This window comes from Bombina bombina, chromosome 6, assembly GCF_027579735.1.
Source record: "Bombina bombina isolate aBomBom1 chromosome 6, aBomBom1.pri, whole genome shotgun sequence".
Lineage (NCBI taxonomy): Eukaryota > Metazoa > Chordata > Amphibia > Anura > Bombinatoridae > Bombina > Bombina bombina.
In genome coordinates, this window is record NC_069504.1 from 166,560,897 (window position 1) to 166,584,545 (window position 23,649).

Here is a 23,649-nt window from a genome sequence, read left to right on the forward strand (position 1 = left end):
TGTACATTTCTTATTCAAACACCCCTCAATCTTTGTCACTCGTACATGATTCACTCAAACATTCTTCTATCCTTATCACACGTACATGGCTTACTCATCACCCCTCCATCCATGTAACTCGTACAGGGCTCACTTTTATCGAAATACAATACACATACTTTGTAAGCACTTTTTGTACTTCTCCCCTTGTACTTTGTCAGAAGCCTTTTTGCTTATTTAGAACTTTTTCCCATATTGCTAAATAATTTTATATTCAAGCTACGTAATTTCTTGAACTGGTTGAAAACACCAAGAACCTGTGTTTGTGTGGAAGATAGGAACCATTAAACAATAAGGAGCTGAGCTGTGAGAATAGAATTAGAAAGATAAATGTACCCTAAACTGCTTAATGAAGTGTAAAAACTCCTATATTTTACTGTAAGTGATAAATCTTCTTATTTAACCTCTCTGTACCTTTGTTGTTGCTTTTGTCCTTTAGATGTTTCCCCTGAATAAAGGATCAAGACAAAAATACAGCTAGATTATGAGTTTTGCGTTATGAGTGAAAAAGCATCATTAAGCTTCATAGCCCTGCTTTTTCCCTAACGCTGCTATTACGGGTCTTGCAGGTATAGGTGTACCGCACACCTTTTTGGCCGTCACGTAATGTCAGTACTGTACTTTTTCATAGCGCCAGTATTACGAGTTTGCCTTGGAGGCCAAAAAGTGAGCAGTAAAATCTATAACCACAAGATCCGTACCACCATCTAAAGTCAGTAGTTATACGTTACACAGTTGTAGCATAAAACTCATAACTAAAGTGTTAAAAAGTATACTAACATACATAAACTACCTATTAACCCCTAAAATGAGGCCCTCCCGCATCACAAACACTATAATAAATTTATTAACCCCTAATCTGCCGCTCCGGACATCGCCGCCACTATTAGAATTTATTGACCCCTATTCCGCTGCTCCCCTGCATCGTTGCCACTATAATAAACCTATTAACCCCTAAACCGCCACCCTCCCGCATCGCAAACACTTTTTAAATATTATTAACCCCCAATCTGCCGACAGCCCACACCGCCGCTATAATAAACCGATTAACCACTAAACCGCAAGCCCCCCACAACGAAATATACAAAATTAAACTATTAACCCCTAAACCTCTGGCCTCCCACATCACTTCATAAATATGTTAACCCCTAAACCTAACCCTAACGTAACCCTAACACCCCCTAACTTAAATATAATTAAAATAAATCTAAATAAACCTTACAATTATTACCTAAATAATTCCTATTTAAAACTAAATACATACTTACCTGTGAAAAAAAACCTAAGCTAGCTACAATAAAACTAATAGTTATAACATTTTTGCTAGCTTAGCTTTTATTTTTATTTCACAGGTAAGTTTGCATTTATTTTAACTAGGTAGACTAGTGAGTCGTCTAAGACTACAGCCAGCATGGCTGAAACCGGTCAGACCTTTCCTTGAAGCTTTCATATGTTTTTTATATGGAGACTGCCTATTTTTGTATTTTTTATTATATCCAATAAAGTTTTTTCACTTTTTAACCTAGCACTCTTATTTCTTGCTGGAACATCCTTGGAATTTTTTTTTCTCTTAGTTAGTAAATAGTTATTAACTATTTACTAGCTACCTAGTCAAAATAAATACAAAGTTACCTGTAAAATAAAACCTAACCTGCCTTACACTAAAACCTAACATTACAATACAAAAAAAAAAAAAAATTAATTAATAAAATACAATTATCTAAATTACAAAAAAAAACAACACTAAATTACACAAAATAAAAAACAAAATGATCAAAAATAAAAATGAATTACTCCTAATCTAATAGCCCTACCAAAATAAAAAAAAGCCCCCCCAAAATAAAAAAAAAAACCCTAGCCCACACTAAACTGCCAATGGCCCTTAAAAAGGCCTTTTGTGGGGCATTGCCCCAAAGAAATCAGCTCTTTTACCTGTAAACAAAAAATACAAACACCCCCCAACAGTAAAACCCCCACCCACACAACCAAACCCCCCAAATACAATTCTATCTAAATAAACCTAAACTCAATTAAAAAAAAAGATGTAACAACAGGTAAGGACCCAGGGGTGTAATGAACTGTAATACACTTCCCCAACACACTTTGTAAAGCCCAGGATGAGACAAGTTAGGATAAGCCTCTCCAGGAACTTGAGTAAAAGGGCTAAGCTGATGCGTTGTTTGAGGCAGGATAGGTTGGTAAATAACACAAGCAGGGTAGGCATCAAAGCAACAAGCAGAAGAATAACGGGTGCAGGCCACGGCTGGTACATTTGGACAAGCATGTACAAAGCAGCAGACAAAAGAGTGGCCACTGTTTGGCAACAGTAAATCCAATGGTAACATGATTGAAGCACATCTAGAACTTAGTTCACAAACAGGCAAAGATGGAAGCCAGAAGTGTCATTAAATAGTGCCAAGTGCTGAAAAACTGCCTCATAACCCACAACATGGCAAAAAGTTAAGCAAACAAAATATACATAAAAATGACATGGAAGACACCATAACTAGGTAGCTGTCAGGGTGTCAGGAATCAGACTGAGACGAGAAGTGCAAAAATAATCACACCTTTATTAACCCCTTAAGGACCAGCGACGTACCCTGTATTCCACAACGTACCCAGCGTTGCCACTGCTCTATTCCACAAAGCCTTCTGGAGGGAGGGCATTAATAGTGTGTTCTTGCTAGACTTGTGCTATTATGTCCTGAAAAAAACCTTAACAACCAGTAACATACAGGGTACATTGCGGTCATTAAGTGGTTAATAACAAAAAAATAATAAAAAGTCCACAAGTCAAATAACAAGCCATGAGTCAAAACCAGAGCTGGTAGTCAGACAAGCTGAGTCAGGAGCCAAAGCGAATAGTCAGACGAGCCGGAATCAGGAACCAAATACTGTACACAGCCTCTGGACATACGAGAATCAATAATGCTGCTGACCTCATACTCCTCATGGCTGTCAATAAAGATAGGATGGGGACGAGGCAACACAGTGGTAAACTGATTACAAACCAATGGTTTCAAGAGGGAAACATGAAAAACATTGGAGATGTGCATTGCAGGAGGAAGGTCAAGAGCGAAGGCCACAGGATTGACCCATCGGAGAATTCGAAAAGGACCAACATAACGGGGAGCCAGTTTATTGGAAGGCACATGAAGGTTCAAGTTGCGGGAGGACAGCCAAACTCTCTCACCAACCTGGTAGGAAGGCGCGGGCAGGCGCCTATGATCAGCCTGGGACTTTTGGCGCTGCATAGAACAATGAAGGCAATCCACGTGATCTGCACCCACGTGGAACAGAGTTGCCGGAGATGCTCCTCCAAAGATGGATACCCTGAGACATGAATGAATCGGGCAACAAGGATGATTGAAACCCATAATTCGCCATGAACGGGGATAACTTAGAGGAAGCATTAATAGCACTATTATGAGCAAGGTAACAGTTCAGACCAATTATTGTGGTGATCTGAGACATAGCAATGGAGCAACTGTTCCAGAGCTTGATTAGACCGTTCCGCATCCCCATTGGATTGAGGGTTATATGCAGAGGAGGAGGGAAGCTGGATCCCCATTTGAGCACAAAAGGAACGCCAAAATCTGGAGACAAACTGGCTAACCCAGTCCGACACTATCTCCTTGGGTAACCCATGTAAACGGAAGACCTCCCGGGCAAAAAATGAAGCAAACTCCTGAGCGGTAGGAAACTTCATCAAGGCAATGCAATGTGACATTTTAGAAAAACGGTCAACCACCATAAGGATAACAGTATTGCCATTGGAAACAGGGAGCTTGGCAATGAAGTCCATGGAAAGATGTGTCCAAGGATGCTCACCATTAGCAATAGGTTGAAGAAGACCCACAGGAAGACGTCGAAGAGTCTTATTCTGTGCACAAACTGAGCAGGAGGCAACAAACGCAGCAACATCAGAACGAAGACCTGGCCACCAGAATTGTCGAGTGACAGACCAAATCATTTGGTTTTTGCCTGGGTGACCTGCGGCTTTAGGATAGTGGTAAGTGTGCAAAACTTTAGTTCGAAGATTCTCAGGAACAAAACACTTACCACTAGGTTTCTCAGGAGGTGCATTGGTTTGTGCAGCCAGGATCTCCTCCCCCAAGGGAGAAGTCAAATTAGTACGTATGGTAGCTAAAATATGGTCAGGAGGTATAACAGGAGTAGGTACAGACTCCTCCTTGGACAGAGGTGAAAATTGTCGAGAGAGGGCATCAGCCCTAACATTCTTACTACCAGGCAGGTAGGAGACCACATAATTAAACTAAGACAAAAATAGCGCCCATCTGGCCTGTCGGGGTGACAAACGTTTTGCTTCAGATAGATAAGTTAAATTCTTGTGGTCAGTAAGAATGAGCACTGGCACGCTAGTACCCTTGAGAAGATGCCTCCATTCCTTGAGTGCCAAAATTATGGCCAGTAATTCCCTGTCGCCAATTTAATAATTGCAATCCACTGGAGACAATTTCTTAGAGAAGAAACCAGACGTATGCAAGGAACCGTCAGGTGTAGGACATTGAGACAAGAGGGCCCCTACTCCAGTCTCAGATGCATCGACCTCAATAACGAAAGGCAGGACAGGGTTAGGATGAGTCAGAACTGGAGCGGCAGCAAAGGCAGTCTTAAGACTATCAAAGGCCTTAATGGCAGTAGGTGACCAATAGAATGGATCATTCTCTTTACGGGTCAGGTCTGTGATAGGTTTGACCAAGGTAGAAAGTTTTTAATAAACTTTCTATAGTAATTGGTGAACCCCAAAAAATGTTGAATAGACCGAAGACCAACTGGGTGAGGCCACTGCAGAACTGCAGATAACTTGTCAGGACCCTGCAATGGAGATAACATAACCTAGGAAGGTTACTTGAGTCTGATGGAATTTTACAAAACAGGCCGTTCTCACATAGTCTCTGAAGAACCCGTGTAACATCAGAACGATGAGCCTCAAGTGTGGGTGAGTGTATGAGGATGCCGTCTAAGTACACCACAACACACTGTTGCAACATATCTCATAGGACATCATTAATACATTCCTGGAAAACAGCAGGAGCATTACATAGGCCAAAGGGCATTACAAGATACTCATAATGCTCCTGGTGTTAAATGCTGTTTTCCATTCGTGGCCCTCCTTGATCCTAACGAGATTGTACGCTCCTCTCAAATCAAGTTTAGTAAAGACTGTAGCTCCCTTGAGGCAGTCAAAGAGTTCCGTAATGAAGGGAATAGGGTAAGCATTCTTAATGGTAATACGATTAAGACCCCTATGGTCTTAACTCACCACCCTTTTCTTCACAAAGAAGAAGCCAGCCCCTGCAGGAGAGCAGGATTTGCGGATGATCCCCCGCGACAGAGCATCGGCAACATACTCCTCCATAGCACAATTCTCCGCAACAGACAGAGGGTAAACCCGGCCCGAGGAGGAATGGCTCCGGGTTGCAGGTCTATGGCACAATCGTAAGACCGTTAAAGAGGCAACGTACCGGCACGCACCTTGTCAAAAACGTCTAGGAACTCTCGGTAATCCTCTGGCAATTGAGATACAGAAGAAGTGCACAAGACTTTAACTGGTTTCCGGAGACAAGTGGAAATATATTGCGGGGACAACAACAAAATTTTGGACCTGCGCCAGTAGAGACTGGGATTGTGCTTTTGCAGCCAGGGATAACCCAGAACAACCGGAAAATGCGGAGAGTTTATCACCTGGAACTGGAGGGTTTCAAAATGGAGAGCCCCAACAGCCATGGACAACGGAGCAGTTTTGTGAGTAATGAGTGCGGGCTGAAGGGGCCTGCCATCAATGGCCTCAATAGCAAGCAGAACAGACTGAGGCAAAACAGGAATGGAGTGCTTTGATACAAAAGCACTGTCAATGAAATAGCCCGCAGCACCGGAGTCAACAAGAGCCTGGGTGACTATGGAGGAGTCCACCCAGGAAAGGACAACCGTGACCAAAGGTTTCTCCTTAAGCGGTTCCGGGGGTGAGGATAAACCACCCAAGGTCTGCCCCTGACAGAACCTTAGGTGTGAGCGTTTCCCGGCCGTGTAGGACAAGGCTTCAAAAGGTGGCCCTTTAACCCACAATAGAGGCAGAGCCCCTCCCTCCTCCTAAAGGCCCTTTCCGCCGTGGAGAGACGCGTGAATCCCAACTGCATCAGCTCAGCAGTACATGGTGACTCAGGACCAGGAGGCATGGGAAGAGAGGGAGGCATGGGTGGGAATGAACACGTAGGAGACAACGGAACAGGATGCTTCTGCAAGTGCTCCCTGAAAGATAGCCTCTCTCTGAGTCTGATGTCAATTAGGATCAAAAAAGACACCAATGCCTTGAGATCCTCTGTTAAATCTCTGGCAGCAACTTCATCTTTAATCGCATCAGAGAGCCCATGAAATAAGGCGGCAACAATGGCTTCATTGTTCCATCCAACCTCTGCGGCAAGCGTACGGAACTCAATAGTATACTGAGCAACAGATCTTGTACCTTGCTGAATGGACATGAGTCATTTAGCAGCAGAGGAGGAGCGAGCCAGAACATCAAATACCCTTCAAAAGGAGGCCACAAATTCAGGATAATTTGAAATCACATGTTTATTAGTCTCCCACAAAGGATTAGCACAGGCAAGAGCTGTGTCAGAGAGTAACGAGATGAGAAATCCCACCTTAGCTCTGTCAGAGGGAAACGCCTGAGGTAACATCTCAAAGTAAATGCCCACCTGGTTCAAAAACCCTCTGCACTGAATAGGATTACCTCCATATCGCTGAGGTAGAGGTGCAGAACCGGACATGCTCCTGGTAGGACTAGATGCAGCAGCGGAAACAGGAGCAGCCATAACTTGTGGAACACTTTGATCCAAATGTGCAGTGCGAGTCAGCAGGGTTTGCAGGGCTAGTGCAAATTGATCCAAGCGGTGATCCTGTTCATCCATCCTGGAAATGATGGCAGGTAAAGGTGGATTATTAGCACCATCAGGATTCATGGCCTTCGCATAATGTCAGGGTGCCAGGAATTAGACTGAGATGAGAAGTGCAAAAATAATCACACCTTTATTAATAACAAAAAAATAATAAAAAGTCCACGAGTCAAATAACAAGCCAGGATTCAAAACCAGAGCTGGTAGTCAGACGATCCGAGTCAGGAGCCAAAGCAAATAGTCAGACGAGCCGGAATCAGGAACAAGGAAAACAGCAGAGTCAGGAACAAGCCAGCGATCAGGAACCAGGAGCGACGTCAGACAGCCAGGTAATACACAGGAACTCTCACAAACAGGTCTGGGACAACGCAAAGGCAAAGCATACTGAACAGAGGCCCTTTAAATAATAAGTGATGACATCACAATTCTGAGACTGCATCCTGTCTCACACCAGTCTAGCCATTAAAGGAAGTGCAGGAAATGAGCAGCATCCCCCACAATGCACCATAGTCAGCAAGAGAGGTGAGTATAATGTCTGCCAGCAGCACATGGCAAACAAAGCAGGGAAAAAACCCTGACAGTAGCCCAGCATAAAAAAATTATGCAGTGACCAAAACAACCGGTTGCTAGGAGACCCAGTCACTAAGAAAATGTAAGATAAGAAAATTAAAATGGTATAGAACAGTGTTTCTCAAGTCCGGTCTTTAGGACCCCTAACAGGTCAAACTTTCATGATATCTGAACTAGAGCACAAGTGAAATAATTAGCTGAGGGGTGTTAATAACCATGATTACTGATCAGCTGATTGTTTTACCTGTGCTCTAGATCTTGAACAAAGCATCATATTTGGCTGACTTTGGTGTATGGTTCCTGTTTTGTGACCTTTGATGTGTGGGCCTTTGTGGATGATCCCTTGGAGCAAGCACCCTGCTAGCACCCTGCATTGATTCACACATTGGATGTGGTGAGGTGTATTGATCTGAGTGCCTGGATAACATGAATAAAAAATAAAGTCAAAATAAAACTGGTATATTCACTCCTGTTTTGTATACCAGTGTATGTTACTAAGCTAATCATTACTTTTTTGCTATTTGACTCTACTAATTAGTGAATTGCTGAAAATCATCTTTGATCAGTTCTAAATATTCATATAATATGACTCAGAACCTGTTTGTTAGTCATCTAAAGTGTCAGTCGGTACTATAATTATAATTTTGTTATAACACTGGCAAGTAGTGTAGAATATACAGTATATGTATACTTTGACAGGGCTCCAATGGGAAACAGTAATACTTGTTTTATTTCTGGAAAGTGTTGTGCAGCAGATTATGGCAGGGTTCTTCAACTCCAGTACTCATTAGTAGCCACTAACAGGCCAGATTATTTAGATGTCTGAACTGAGCACAGGTGAAATAATCAACTGCTCATAAACATAGCTACTAATCTGCCCTCATCAGAGGTAATCCTGAAAATCTGGCCTGTTATTGGGTCCAAAGAATTGGAATTGAACCATGGCATTTATGGTTTATGACATCTGTGGATTTTGGTTGTATATATGTCTATCTATATATAAATTTATAATCTAATCTATATTTTAATATATACTAATTAGGTTGCATTAGCCTGTGAAACATGATTTAATTTGACTTCTTTTATAGTGTCTAAATGAGTAAGCCAATTATAAAGTTCCTTAGACAAAGGAAGTATCATATTTTAACTGTACCTCAGTTCCAGCACACAACAGTTCAACATGTTTCAGTTTTATGTAAACTGCGAGTTGCCAATTAAAACTGTCCCTTGTATCCTGCTGTGAATGCATGAATGCTTGTACAAGAGCTGTCAGTCTTCATAAGAAAAATCAAAACAAATATTTATGTACTCACTAGTTTGCAAAAGAGACAATGTTATTGCTAATTAGATTGTTAGACAGATAATCAAACACACACCCTTCTAAAATACAAATAGATTCATTCACTTAGTCATAGTTAGCATCAGTTCCAAAAAGGTTATATTTAAACAATGTTTTGTTTCGTTCATTGTATTATACATACTGGGTATAACTGTATATCACTGTATTTTTCATGGATATTTTTTACAATATTTAATATACAATGTAGATACAGATTGACACATATAGAAAACATTGAATTTGACGGTAGATAAGAACCAAAAAGGCCCATCAAGTTTACCCTTATTACATGTTACCTTTTTCTTAGGATAGCCTTATGCATGTCTCAGGCATTTTTGAAGTTCTCTACAGTCTTTGGCCTCTAGTTATCAAGCTGTCAACCTCAAATACGCTGGATTCACTGTAGTTATCAAGAACTACAGCCCGGCAAAAGTAGAATATAGTGACGTAAGCTTCGATCCGCCGGACTCAGTCCGACACAGATTGATTCTTACGTCACTCCAGATGTTCCGAACGCAAGTTTGGTACAATCTGACTACTTTTGGGAGTTATCAAAAAACTAGCAGGTACGCTCGCCACTATTCCGGGCCAGCGTACCTGGTTTTCAATCCGCCGCCCTGGAGGTGGCGGATACCATAGGAATCAATGGGAGTTTGACCATAGCGAAAGCTCATGTTCGCTGCTGCCCGACATCCCATTGATTTCTATGGGAGGTGTGTACACCTAACACCCTAACATGTACCCCGAGTCTAAACACCCCTACACCGCCGCAACTAAATAAATGTATTACCCCCTAAACCGCCGCTCCCAGAGCCCACCGCCACTCTAATAAACGTATTAACCCCTAAACCGCAGCTCCCGGACCCCGCCGCAACTATAATAAATATGTTAACCCTAAACTGCCGCTTCCGGACCCCGCTGCAACTATAATAAATATGTTAACCCCTAAACTGCCGCTCCCAGACCCCGCCGCAACAATAATAAATATGTTAACCCCTAAACCGCCACTCCAGGACCCCGCCGCCACCTACATAATACCTATTAACCCCTATCCTGCCCCCCCTACCCCGCCACCACCTATAATAAATTTATTAACCCCTATCCTGCCCCCCCACACCGCCGCTACTATAATAAAATTATTAACCCCTAAACCTAAGTCTAACCCTAACACCCCCCTAACTTAAATATTAATTAAATACATCTAAATAAATATTATTCTTGTTAACCAAATTAATCCTATTTAAAACTAAATACTCACCTTTAAAATAAACCCTAATATAGCTACAATCTATCTAATAATTATATTGTAGCTATTTTAGGATTTATTTTTATTTTACAGGCAAATTTCAATTTATTTTTACTAGGTACAAAAGCTATTAAATAGTTAAAATAAAGTCAAATTTACCTGTAAAATAAAAACTAACCTAAGTTACAATTACACCTAACACTACACTATCATGAAATAAATTATTCCTATTTAAAAATAAATACTTACCTGTAAAATAAACCATAAGATAGCTACAATGAAATTAATAATTACATTGTAGCTATTTTAGGATTTATATTTATTTTACAGGTAACTTTGTATTTATTTTAACTAGGTAGAATAGATATTAAATAGTTATTAACTATTTAATAACTACCTAGCTAAAAGAAATACAAATTTACCTGAAAAATAAATCCTAACCTGTTACAATTAAACCTAACATTACACTATCATTAAATAAATTAAATTAATTAACTACAAATACCTACAATTAAATACAATTAAATAAACTAACTAAAGTACAAAAAATAAAAAACTAAGTTACAAAAAATAAAAAAATATTACAAGATTTTGAATCTAACTACACCTAATCTAAGCCCCCCAAAATAAAAAAATGCCCTACCCTATTCTAAATTACAAAAGTTAACAGCTCTATTACCTTACCAGCCCTTAAAAGTGCCTTTTGCGGGACATGCCCCAAAGTAATCAGCTCGTTTGCATGTAAAAAAAAATACAACCCCCCCAACATTAAAACCCACCACCCACATACCCCTACTCTAACCCACCCAAACCCTCCTTAAAAAACCTAATACTAACCCCCTGAAGATCTCCCTACCTTGAGTCGTCTTCAGCCAGCCGACCACCGATGGAACAGAAGAGGACATCTGCAGCAGCCGAAGTAATCATCCAAGGGGCACTGAAGAGGTCTTTCATCCAATAGAAGTCTTCATCCATGCGGCGTCTTCCATCTTCATCCATCCGGAGCGGAGCCTTCTTCAAACAAGCCGACGCGGAGCCATCCTCTTCCAACGACGCCTACCCGACGAATGGATATTCCTTTAAGTGACGTCATCCAAGATGGCGTTCCTCGAATTCCAATTGGCTGATAGGATTCTATCAGCCAATCGGAATTAAGGTGGGAAAAATCTGATTGGCTGATACAATCAGCCAATTAGATTGAGCTCGCATTCTATTAGCTGATCGGAACAGCCAATAGAATGCAAGGTCAATCTGATTGGCTGATTGGATCAGCCAAATGGATTGAACTTGAATCTGATTGGCTGATTGCATCAGCCAATCAGATTTTTCCTACCTTAATTCCGATTGGCTGATAGAATCCTATCAGCCAATTGGAATTCGAGGGACGCCATCTTGGATGATGTCAATAAAGGAATATCCATTCGTCGGGTAGGCGTCGTTGGAAGAGGATGACTCAGCGTCAGCTTGTTTGAAGAAGGCTCCGCTCCGGATGGATGAAGATTGAAGACGCCGCATGGATGAAGACTTCTATCGGATGAAAGACCTCTTCAGCGCCCCTTGGATGATGACTTCAGCTGCTGCAGATGTCCTCTTCTGTTCCATTGGTGGTCGGCTGGCTGAAGACGACTCAAGGTAGGGAGATCTTCAGGGGGTTAGTATTAGGTTTTTTAAGGAGGGTTTGGGTGGGTTAGAGTAGGGGTATGTGGGTGGTGGGTTTTAATGTTGGGGGGGTTGTATTTTTTTTTACATGCAAACGAGCTGATTACTTTGGGGCATGCCCCGCAAAAGGCCCTTTTAAGGGCTGGTAAGGTAATAGAGCTGTTAACTTTTGTAATTTAGAATAGGGTAGGGCATTTTTTTATTTTGGGGGGCTTGTTATTTTATTGGGGGCTTAGATTAGGTGAAGTTAGATTAAAAATCTTGTAATATTTTTTTATTTTTTGTAACTTAGTTTGTTTTATTTTTTGTACTTTAGTTAGTTTATGTAATTGTATTTAATTGTAGGTATTTGTAGTTAATTAATTTAATTCATTTAATGATAGTGTAGTGTTAGGTTTAATTGTAACTTAGGTTAGGATTTATTTTACAGGTAATTTTGTATTTCTTTTAGCTAGGTACTTATTAAATAGTTAATAACTATTTAATAACTATACCTAGTTAAAATAAATACAAAGTTACCTGTAAAATAAATCCTAACCTAAGTTACAATTAAACCTAAAATAAATATATATCCTAAAATAGCTACAATGTAATTATTAATTACATTGTAGCTATATTAGGGTTTATTTTATAGGTAAGTATTTAGTTTTAACTAGGAATAATTTAGTTAATAATAGTAATTTTATTTAGATTTATTTAATTAATATTTAAGTTAGGGGGGGTGTTAGGGTTAGGGTTAGACTTAGGTTTAGGGGTTAATAATTTTATTATAGGTTGCGGCGGTGTAGGGGGGGGGCTGGATAGGGGTTGATAAATTTATTATAGGTGGCAACGTTGTAGAGGGGCAGATTAGGGGTTAATACGTTTAATATAGATGGCAGCGGGGTCCGGGATTGGCGGTTTAGGGGTTAAACAATTTATTTAGTTTCGGCCGGGTACAGGATCCACAGGATAGGGGTTAATAAATTTATTATAGGTGGCAGCGGTATAGGGGGGCAGGATAGGGGTTAATAGGTATAATATAGGTGGGGGCGGGGTCCGGGAGCAGCGGTTTATGGTTTAACAGATTTATTATAGTGGCGGAGGGGTCCAGGAGCGGCGGTTTAGTGGTTAACACATTTATTATAGTTGCGGCGGGGAGTAGGAGCGGCGGTTTAGGGGTTAATAACTTTATTTAGTTGCGGGGGGCTCCGGGGGCGGCGGTATAGGGGGTAGAACAGTATAGTATAGTGTGGGTGCTTAGCGACAGCTTATCAATAAAGCTGGGGAAAAGCCGAAGAGCAGCGAGATCGGATGAGTGATAACTATCACAGTCCGATGCTCATCGCCCTGTACTTGGTGCGTGGCTTTTTGACAGCTTTTTTGACAACTTTGGCGAGCGTATTCAGATCCACGATGGCGATGTGACGCGAGCTTAGGCGGGCGTATTGGGGCCGTCGAAGGCAGGTAAGTAGACACGTTGATAACTAGAGGCCTTTTTGTTTACCAACTCAATTGGAAGTTTATTCCATGAATCCATCGTCCTTTCTGTAAAAAAATGCTTCCTCACATTTCTCCTGAATCCGCTTCCCTCTAACTTAAGATTGTGACCCCTTGTTTTTGCATTTGTTTTTTTTGTGAAAAATTCTCTCAGCTTCCTTTTTATTAAGCCGCTTCATATATTTGTCACCTCTATCCCTTCTCTCCTCTAAGCTATACATGTTATTAATATTATTTGTGAACTTTGTAATGCAATTTCAATAGTTTCCACCAATACCGGTAATTAATAAATTAAATGAAAGTGGTGCTATGTAATCAGTTTAGCCTATAGTGTTTTAAAATGTATGGGCTTTGTGTAACTAATTATTGTATACATATGGCATATTACTGGAAACCCATTAAACTAGAGCAATTAGGTTTCTCATTTTACTAAACAAATAAGTTTATGCCCATTTTTTTAAATAATATTTACTATATAAAATTGGAATTATAATTATATTACAGAATATCTCAGTAATGTTTAGTATAATAGACCTTTTTATCTGGGGTCTGTTGTTTAGAGAATTACATTATGTAATATTTACTTTCATTTATACCTGTAACCAATTAAATATCTAGTTTCTATGCTGCTCTAGGAAGTGGGCAAACCCCCAAACTAAAACATTTTTGGTTATATTATTTCTTACATCTTGAGGTCAGAGATACATGGATGGGCCATGCACCTCCAGAAGACAACAGGAGGTCAATAATTTGTAATAAAATAAATAACACATTTGGTAGTATCATTGATAAACAATATAAATGCCATTTACATAGGCATACTTTTTCTTTCACAGTTCAGATAAGGCATACAATTTTAAACAACTTTCCAATTTACTTCATTCATTCATTAAGAAAGCACTGTTTCCCGGTTTGGCGAGTTATACATCTGAAATCAAAAAGAACATTATAAGTTTCTTTTAGAAGGAAGTGGCTGCGATCTATCTTCTAAAATGTGATTTTAACAGTTCTCACACTGTAAACAGTGAAATCTCCCCATTGCAATAAAACGGCCAAAACAATGTTGTGCTTTCAAACAGGATTGCGCCTTAGTGACCTTTTTTTTCTTTTTTAAATGTAGCCACTAAAACTATAAACAGGATTTATCTTTGCAGTCGTGATGGCGCAATCCTATTTGAAATCATAGTCATAAAGGTGCAGCTCCTTTGGAAAGTCCCTTGTCACAAAGGCGTAATCACATTTGAAATCCAGTTTATGACAATGCCTGTACTGAAAGTGAAAATTACTACAATTAGATTGTAAATTAGAAACAAACATTTACAGAGCAGTGATACAAGTCGTGCTCCTTATCTTACTTTTCATGAAGATCCCCTTGGCTGTACGGGGTATAATGTATTAAATACATGTACATTTGTAACTCTGTGTCCTGCCTGCTATACAATAGCAATGAATAGAGGTTTAATGAATCTAGACCATACAAATACACCTCTAAAATGTAATCTGTGGCCATTGCACATGTGTAACATGATAGAATTATTCCAAATTGTCTTGGAATACTTGCAAAGATGTCAAAAAAGGTCGATTCAGGACTTAATCAAGTGTCTTTAGGTGTCAAATGCGTACGTGTAAAATGATCTTGAAACTTTATTGAAAAGTATTGAGAAATAGATTGTAATTATCAAGATCTTTTAGGCTCCATGGAAAGAATATCCAAAATATTAATGTTATTGTGATATTGCGATCAAGTTTAAATGAAAAGTGACCTTTTCCAGTCGAAATCCCACCAAAAATCAAATCAGGTGAGAGACTGAAATTAACTCCATAGAGTACACAGGGATCTGACTTTTACACAAATACATACAATTGACAAATATTGTTTTTAATTTAAACACGCACCAATGGTTAAATATATGTTCTAGGCAAAATGAAATAAAACAATTCTAACAATGCCAATAAAATATATATTATTCCTAAGGCAGTTCAAGCTGAATGCTCTTTTGTTTGGTATAGATTTAACTAATATCACCAAGATAATCAATATTAACCGATTTCTTTTACATAGTTAGGCTAACGTGTATGTGTTTGTACTTGTTTATTCGCAGGCTGAAGCAATAGAAGTAAACCCACTTTATATTCTGATCCCAACAACACTTTGCACTTCTTTTGCCTTCCTTCTTCCTGTTGCAAACCCACCAAATGCTATTGTGTACTCCTATGGTCATCTACAAGTTATGGACATGGTGAGTAAAATCTAACATTTGTATTGACAGGACAACAACTTTCTAGTTAAATTTTGTTTCCTGTTTAATTTTGTAATGTTTGTATTTATTTTTATTTTTTTTAGGTCAAAGCTGGTTTGGGGATCAACATCCTCGGCGTTCTTGTGGTAATGCTTGCTATCTCAACATGGGCCATCCCAATGTTTAATCTTCAAACCTATCCTTCCTGGGCACCAATCATCTCTCCAAATACCACAGTTATACCATAGAATACCTGAAGAGCATCAGTGTCTTCTAACAATCTTATTGTCCTAAGTAAAGGGTTTTAATGCAACAAAAAAAGTAAAACCTGTAAAAATAGCTCATTCTGCACACAAATTATATGTATTATCCATAAATCTCTGTAGAAAAAATACCCTACCAGAGATTAAGGGTGCCATACTTAGTGACAAAAACTTCATTCATTTACACACACTCAATAAAAAAAGATATTTGTTATAAGATTACAGAGAATGATGTGTAACCTCAAAAACTCAGAAGAAACAGTTGTGCATTACTGGGATCATAGAGAACCAAATGCAGTTAAGTTTTACCTCTCCATTGTAAACTTCCTGATCTAAGAACATTAGGACTCGGAGATGTCTACAACCTCAACTTGCTCGGTTTAAAACAAAGGCCAAAAGAAGAAGGACCAGATGAAAATGTCAAAAGGAGATTCCAGGAAAGTGTTTCTCAACTCAAAACTCACAAACACAAAGAATATAATCAATAGCCAATTCAATTGCTGCATCTCATAACCTGAAGTCATCAAAGACTTGTTTTCTCCAGATGACATGAAGATGTGGAATTTACCTGTAGCTCTCAGTTCTATGATGTATGCTTCCTGTTTGTGATTTCAATTCGATTTTCAGCTATTATTTCATGATATGTCCAAATGAAGACACCTGCTTTGTTATGAAATCCATCATCTGAATTTATTCTTCATGGATTTTATTTTAACTAAATTTACTTCCTGTAAAATCTTTGTATCTCAGAATAAAACATTTACTATGTTGAGCTAGAATATGCACTTTAACTGTTAAAGATAATATTCTTTATTGCAGCTTAGTGCTGTAAATGGCATATTTAAGCACCTCATATTTTTGTAAAATGGTGCGTTTATTAATGCTATGAAGAAACATATTTGCATTTTCTGTAATGATTAGACAACTGAAGCAGATATTTTATATTGGTAAGTAGTTTTAGGAATGTATCTCTCAAAAAAAAAATTTTTAACATCCTGAATACTCTGACTTGCTAAACAAAAGGCACAATGTATATATGTATACGTGAAAAATAACATAAGTAACCATATTATTCAAAAGGATAGTCAATGTGATGTGGTGGTTAATTTATTGGTATACTGTGTATAAAGATTTTAATAATGGTTTTAATTTGATGGCTTAACTAATTTAAAAGTTTTGCAATGCACTGATTTGCAGTACACTTTTCATATAATATTCATTAACGTTAAAGTGGAGATAAAAGTGTGAGATTAAAATTCTCCATGTCATAAAAGTAAGAGCCATATAATTATTGCCTAGACTATTAGCACATCTGGTCAAGTATGCTGCTTGCTTTTCCCGATAAGTATTCTGTATACATTGTTACCCATGCACCAGAAGATTCTGGGTAAGATATGCAAATTAGATATTCAATCTGTCATCCTTTTTGCTTCCAGTACTGTCTTTGACCAAAGTGGTCCCCTTGTGGAGTAGGTGCATCAAAAACAAAACCACTTCTGGACAACTGTTTTGAGATTATTAGCTGTTATCTGCAGAAGATAGGTTTGATTTGCTGCTAAATGAAGCTCATTTATCAAACAGTTATTCTGTATGTAATAGATATTTTGAAATTATACAAATGTACATATTTTTAAAATATTTTGTTGCTGTTAATATATGTGTGCTTCCTCTATAAATAATCTGCTGTTCTAGAGAGAGGGTAAATATATAGTGCCACATTGTATAATTATATATATATTTACAGGGAGTGCAGAATTATTAGGCAAGCTGTATTTTTGAGGATTAATTTTAATATTGAACAACAACCATGTTCTCAATGAACCCAAAAAACTCATTAATATCAAAGCTGAATATTTTTGGAAGTAGTTTTTAGTTTGTTTTTAGTTTTAGCTATTTTAGGGGGATATCTGTGTGTGCAGGTGACTATTACTGTTCATAATTATTAGGCAACTTAAGAAAAAACAAATATATACCCATTTCAATTATTTATTTTTACCAGTGAAACCAATATAACATCTCAACATTCACAAATATACATTTCTGACATTCAAAAACAAAACAAAAACAAATCAGTGACCAATACAGGGAGTGCAGAATTATTAGGCAAATGAGTATTTTGACCACATCATCCTCTTTATGCATGTTGTCTTACTCCAAGCTGTATAGGCTCGAAAGCATACTACCAATTAAGCATATTAGGTGATGTGCATTTCTGTAATGAGAAGGGGTGTGGTCTAATGACATCCACACCCTATATCAGGTGTGCATAATTATTAGGCAACTTCCTTTCCTTTGGCAAAATGGGTCAAAAGAAGGACTTGACAGGCTCAGAAAAGTCAAAAATAGTGAGATATCTTGCAGAGGGATGCAGCACTCTTAAAATGGCAAAGCTTCTGAAGCGTGATCATCGAACAATCAAGCGTTTCATTCAAAATAGTCAACAGGGTCACAAGAAGCGTGTGGAAAAACCAAGGCGCAAAATAACTGCCCATGAACTGAGAAAAGTCAAGCGTGCAGCTGCCAAGATGCCACTTGCCACCAGTTTGGCCATATTTCAGAGCTGCAACATCACTGGAGTGCCCAAAAGCACAAGGTGTGCAATACTCAGAGACATGGCCAAGGTAAGAAAGGCTGAAAGACGACCACCACTGAACAAGACACACAAGCTGAAACGTCAAGACTGGGCCAAGAAATATCTCAAGACTGATTTTTCTAAGGTTTTATGGACTGATGAAATGAGAGTGAGTCTTGATGGGCCAGATGGATGGGCCCGTGGCTGGATTGGTAAAGGGCAGAGAGCTCCAGTCTGACTCAGACGCCAGCAAGGTGGAGGTGGAGTACTGGTTTGGGCTGGTATCATCAAAGATGAGCTTGTGGGGCCTTTTCGGGTTGAGGATGGAGTCAAGCTCAACTCCCAGTCCTACTGCCAGTTTCTGGAAGACACCTTCTTCAAGCAGTGGTACAGGAAGAAGTCTGCATCCTTCAAGAAAAACATGATTTTCTGCAGGACAATGCTCCATCACACACGTCCAAGTACTCCACAGCGTGGCTGGCAAGAAAGGGTATAAAAGAAGAAAATCTAATGACATGGCCTCCTTGTTCACCTGATCTGAACCCCATTGAGAACCTGTGGTCCATCATCAAATGTGAGATTTACAAGGAGAGAAAACAGTACACCTCTCTGAACAGTGTCTGGGAGGCTGTGGTTGCTGCTGCATGCAATGTTGATGGTGAACAGATCAAAACACTATCAGAATCCATGGATGGCAGGCTTTTGAGTGTCCTTGCAAAGAAAGGTGGCTATATTGGTCACTGATTTGTTTTTGTTTTGTTTATGAATGTCAGAAATGTATATTTGTGAATGTTGAGATGTTATATTGGTTTCACTGGTAAAAATAAATAATTGAAATGGGTATAAATTTGTTTTTTGTTAAGTTGCCTAATAATTATGCACAGTAATAGTCCCCTGCACACACAGATATCTCCCTAAAATAGCTATAACTAAAAACAAACTAAAAACTACTTCCAAAACTATTCAGCTTTGATATTAATGAGTTTTTTGGGTTCATTGAGAACATGGTTGTTGTTCAATAATAAAATGAATCCTCAAAAATACAACTTGCCTAATAATTCTGCACTCCCTGTATATATATACATATATATATATATATATATATATATATATATATATATATATATATATATATATATATATATATACAACGTGAGACAGGTGCACTCTCACAAACAGTTCTTTAAATGCCAGGGTGCTAGAGTAAGGGTAAGATACGGCAAGCAGGAAACAGCACTCACTGGACTTAGTAACAAAAATAATTTTATTCAGTAACGTTTCGGGGAATGCTCCCCTTCATCAGACCAATGTTCCACAAGTGAATCAAACATTTAAACCCTCACATAAGACCCTCCCCAGTAAAAAAAAAAAAAAAAAACGCCAAAACTGTTGCCAAGGCAACCAGTTCAAAATAAAATAAACAACCCCATACATTCCATACAATTTCAGTGAAAAAGATAAAGCAATACAAGAAGAATTTAAAGATACATTATGACAAAATAAGAATAGATATACATAACCACATAGTGTGTCACAAGTACATATGTCATAACTTAAATTGAGTGCGATACGCATGCGCATACAGGACAGGTCCGTATTACTCCAGAAGGGTTACAGTGTCTCAGCTCTCACTGGCCTGTAATCCGCCACATTTTAGGGGCCTCAGTTTTCTGATGGTTGCGGGTCCGGGTTTACCACATGCAACTCGTGCTGGGTATGTAGATTGTGGGTCATGTCACGTAATACCATGATGTTGTTAGTATTGCTCTGCAGGCTTGTGAATATGTATAAGCGCACCCCGGAGTGGCACATATGTGTATTTAGTGATCTCCAGCCATTTGATGTCGGTTTATGTTCGACTAGATACTGTAATTTGAGATCTGATCCCAGTCACTAATAACGATTGGGGTATGAATATGCTGACTAACGATCTTACTGGGCATAGTTTTAATTGGGCTTCTCCTGGAGCTGTAGGTTAACGACCTGATCACAATATACTAACAAACTGTTTTATTATTCTCAGTAACTCTGCTACTTGGTGCATGTTTATGCTCTTGATTTGACATATTTCTCACGAGGCCGCTGCTATTTGAGCTACGATGTATAGGAGATGCACCTAAATGTTTTTAAACCCGCTGACAGTAATTGTGACCTGTGAGCTAATGCTGATTGTATCCTTAGATATGGATATTGCGATTTAGATCGTACCTGGGTTAAGTTATGACATATATACTTGTGACACACTATGTGGTTATGTATATCTATTCTAATTTTGTCATATTGTATCTTTAATTTCTTCTTGCATTGCTTTATCTTTTCACTGAAATTGTATGGAATGTATGGGGTTGTTTATTTTATTTTGAACTGGTTGCCTTGGCAACAGTTTTGGCGTTTTTTTTTTTTACTGGGTGAGGGTCTTATGTGAGGGTTTAAATGTTTGATTCACTTGTGGAACATTGGTCTGATGAAGGGGAGCATTCCCTGAAACGTTACTGAATAAAATTATTTTTGTTACTAAGTCCAGTGAGTGCTGTTTCCTGCTTGCCGTATATATATATATAATCTAAAATATAATCTAAAAAGATAGAAAAAATAGAAGGAAGAAAAGATAAGAAAAGATAAGAAGGATTTATGCCGTGACATCAGTCTGTTAGACATACATATTTGTTAACTTAGTCTTGATTCAAGTCTCTTTTTCAACAGGGGTATTTTACCAAGGATATATTTTATATTTTGACATATGTATGTACTGGACAGATGTCCTAAATTATTTTTTTTTCTCTCTCCTATGGCCATAGGTTTGTGTAATTTTTATAGAGTTAGGGAAAATAGGGTATGTTTATGTGTTTTAGACTAAGGTAGTTAATAAAGCATAACTTTTTTGTATTATTAATGTGCACTTTGATTCCTTGCTTTGGCTTTGATTTGGGTACTCCTCTGGTGTAATATCTCTTTTTAGACATATTGTAACCAAATAGGAAAGTGCTGGCTAGGGAATCCTTCTTATCTTTTCTTCCTTCTATTTTTTCTATCTTTTTAGATTATTTACATCTCCCTGATTCCCACTTGCACCCTTAAACACAGACATTAGTGGTCTCAGGTTTTCCCATTACTATATCGTATCAGGTGGCTCTTTGAGCTGGTTTGACTGAATCCTTGAGATTATATATATATATATATATATATATATATATATATATATATATATATATATACAGGGAGTGCAGAATTATTAGGCAAATGAGTATTTTGACCACATCATCCTCTTTACGCATGTTGTCTTACTCCAAGCTGTATAGGCTCGAAAGCATACTACCAATTAAGCATATTAGGTGATGTGCATCTCTGTAATGAGAAGGGGTGTGGTCTAATGACATCAACACCCTATATCAGGTGTGCATAATTATTAGGCAACTTCCTTTCCTTTGGCAAAATGGGTCAAAAGAAGGACTTGACAGGCTCAGAAAAGTCAAAAATAGTGAGATATCTTGCAGAGGGATGCAGCACTCTTAAAATTGCAAAGCTTCTGAAGCGTGATCATCGAACAATCAAGCGTTTCATTCAAAATAGTCAACAGGGTCGCAAGAAGCGTGTGGAAAAACCAAGGCGCAAAATAACTGCCCATGAACTGAGAAAAGCCAAGCGTGCAGCTGCCAAGATGCCACTTGCCACCAGTTTGGCCATATTTCAGAGCTGCAACATCACTGGAGTGCCCAAAAGCACAAGGTGTGCAATACTCAGAGACATGGCCAAGGTAAGAAAGGCTGAAAGACGACCACCACTGAACAAGACACACAAGCTGAAACGTCAAGACTGGGCCAAGAAATATCTCAAGACTGATTTTTCTAAGGTTTTATGGACTGATGAAATGAGAGTGAGTCTTGATGGGCCAGATGGATGGGCCCGTGGCTGGATTGGTAAAGGGCAGAGAGCTCCAGTCCGACTCAGATGCCAGCAAGGTGGAGGTGGAGTACTGGTTTGGGCTGGTATCATCAAAGATGAGCTTGTGGGGCCTTTTCGGGTTGAGGATGGAGTCAAGCTCAACTCCCAGTCCTACTGACAGTTTCTGGAAGACACCTTCTTCAAGCAATGGTACAGGAAAAAGTCTGCATCCTTCAAGAAAAACATGATTTTCATGCAGGACAATGCTCCATCACACGCGTCCAAGTACTCCACAGCGTGGCTGGCAAGAAAGGGTATAAAAGAAGAAAATCTAATGACATGGCCTCCTTGTTCACCTGATCTGAACCCCATTGAGAACCTGTGGTCCATCATCAAATGTGAGATTTACAAGGAGGGAAAACAGTACACCTCTCTGAACAGTGTCTGGGAGGCTGTGGTTGCTGCTGCACGCAATGTTGATGGTGAACAGATCAAAACACTGACAGAATCCATGGATGGCAGGCTTTTGAGTGTCCTTGCAAAGAAAGGTGGCTATATTGGTCACTGATTTGTTTTTGTTTTGTTTTTGAATGTCAGAAATGTATATTTGTGAATGTTGAGATGTTGTATTGGTTTCACTGGTAAAAATAAATAATTGAAATGGGTATATATTTGTTTTTTGTTAAGTTGCCTAATAATTATGCACAGTAATAGTCACCTGCACACACAGATATCCCCCTAAAATAGCTATAACTAAAAACAAACTAAAAACTACTTCCAAAACTATTCAGCTTTGATATTAATGAGTTTTTTGGGTTCATTGAGAACATGGTTGTTGTTCAATAATAAAATTAATCCTCAAAAATACAACTTGCCTAATAATTCTGCACTCCCTGTGTATATATATATATATATATATATATATATATATATATATATATATATATATATATATAATATAAATAAAATATAATATAAATAAAATATAATATAAATAAAATAATATATATAAAATAATATATATATATATATATATATATATACACATACATATACATATATACATAGACATAAAAAATATATTTTAAATTTTTTTAAGTTATAAGAGCACAATAGTTTACTACATAGATGCATACTAATAAACAATGGAGCATTTGAATTAATATGTTTTAATTTAATAGATGTTAACTGCATTGTTAAAATGTTGTGTGTGATTAATTGCTTATTTGATCTAAAATCATGTGTTTGCTGGGCAAAAAAATATTTTAACTCATTCACAATTTATATTATTGTGTACTCAATCTTTAGTGGTAGATTATTCCATTAAAAAGGTTGCATATGTATAATGAATATATATATATATATAAATATATGTATTGTCAAGTAAATTTATTGTAAAATGTGTTACTAAAGTAAGAAAATGTACATATTGTATAATTCATT

At 38.2% G+C, this 23,649-nt stretch overlaps 1 protein-coding gene across 2 annotated transcripts in view; it reads left to right on the forward strand.

Moving 5' to 3' along the window:
- SLC13A1 (solute carrier family 13 member 1) overlaps positions 1-16,531 on the forward strand; it is a 258,307-nt gene extending 241,776 nt beyond the window's left edge. For both annotated transcript variants that reach the window (XM_053716667.1, XM_053716666.1), the window contains 2 exons: positions 15,352-15,489; positions 15,594-16,531. In XM_053716667.1, coding sequence (XP_053572642.1) covers positions 15,352-15,489; positions 15,594-15,737 — 282 coding nt within the window. In that variant the 3' untranslated portion in view covers positions 15,738-16,531. The remainder of the gene's footprint in view (positions 1-15,351; positions 15,490-15,593) is intronic.
- Positions 16,532-23,649: the final 7,118 nt, after the last annotated feature.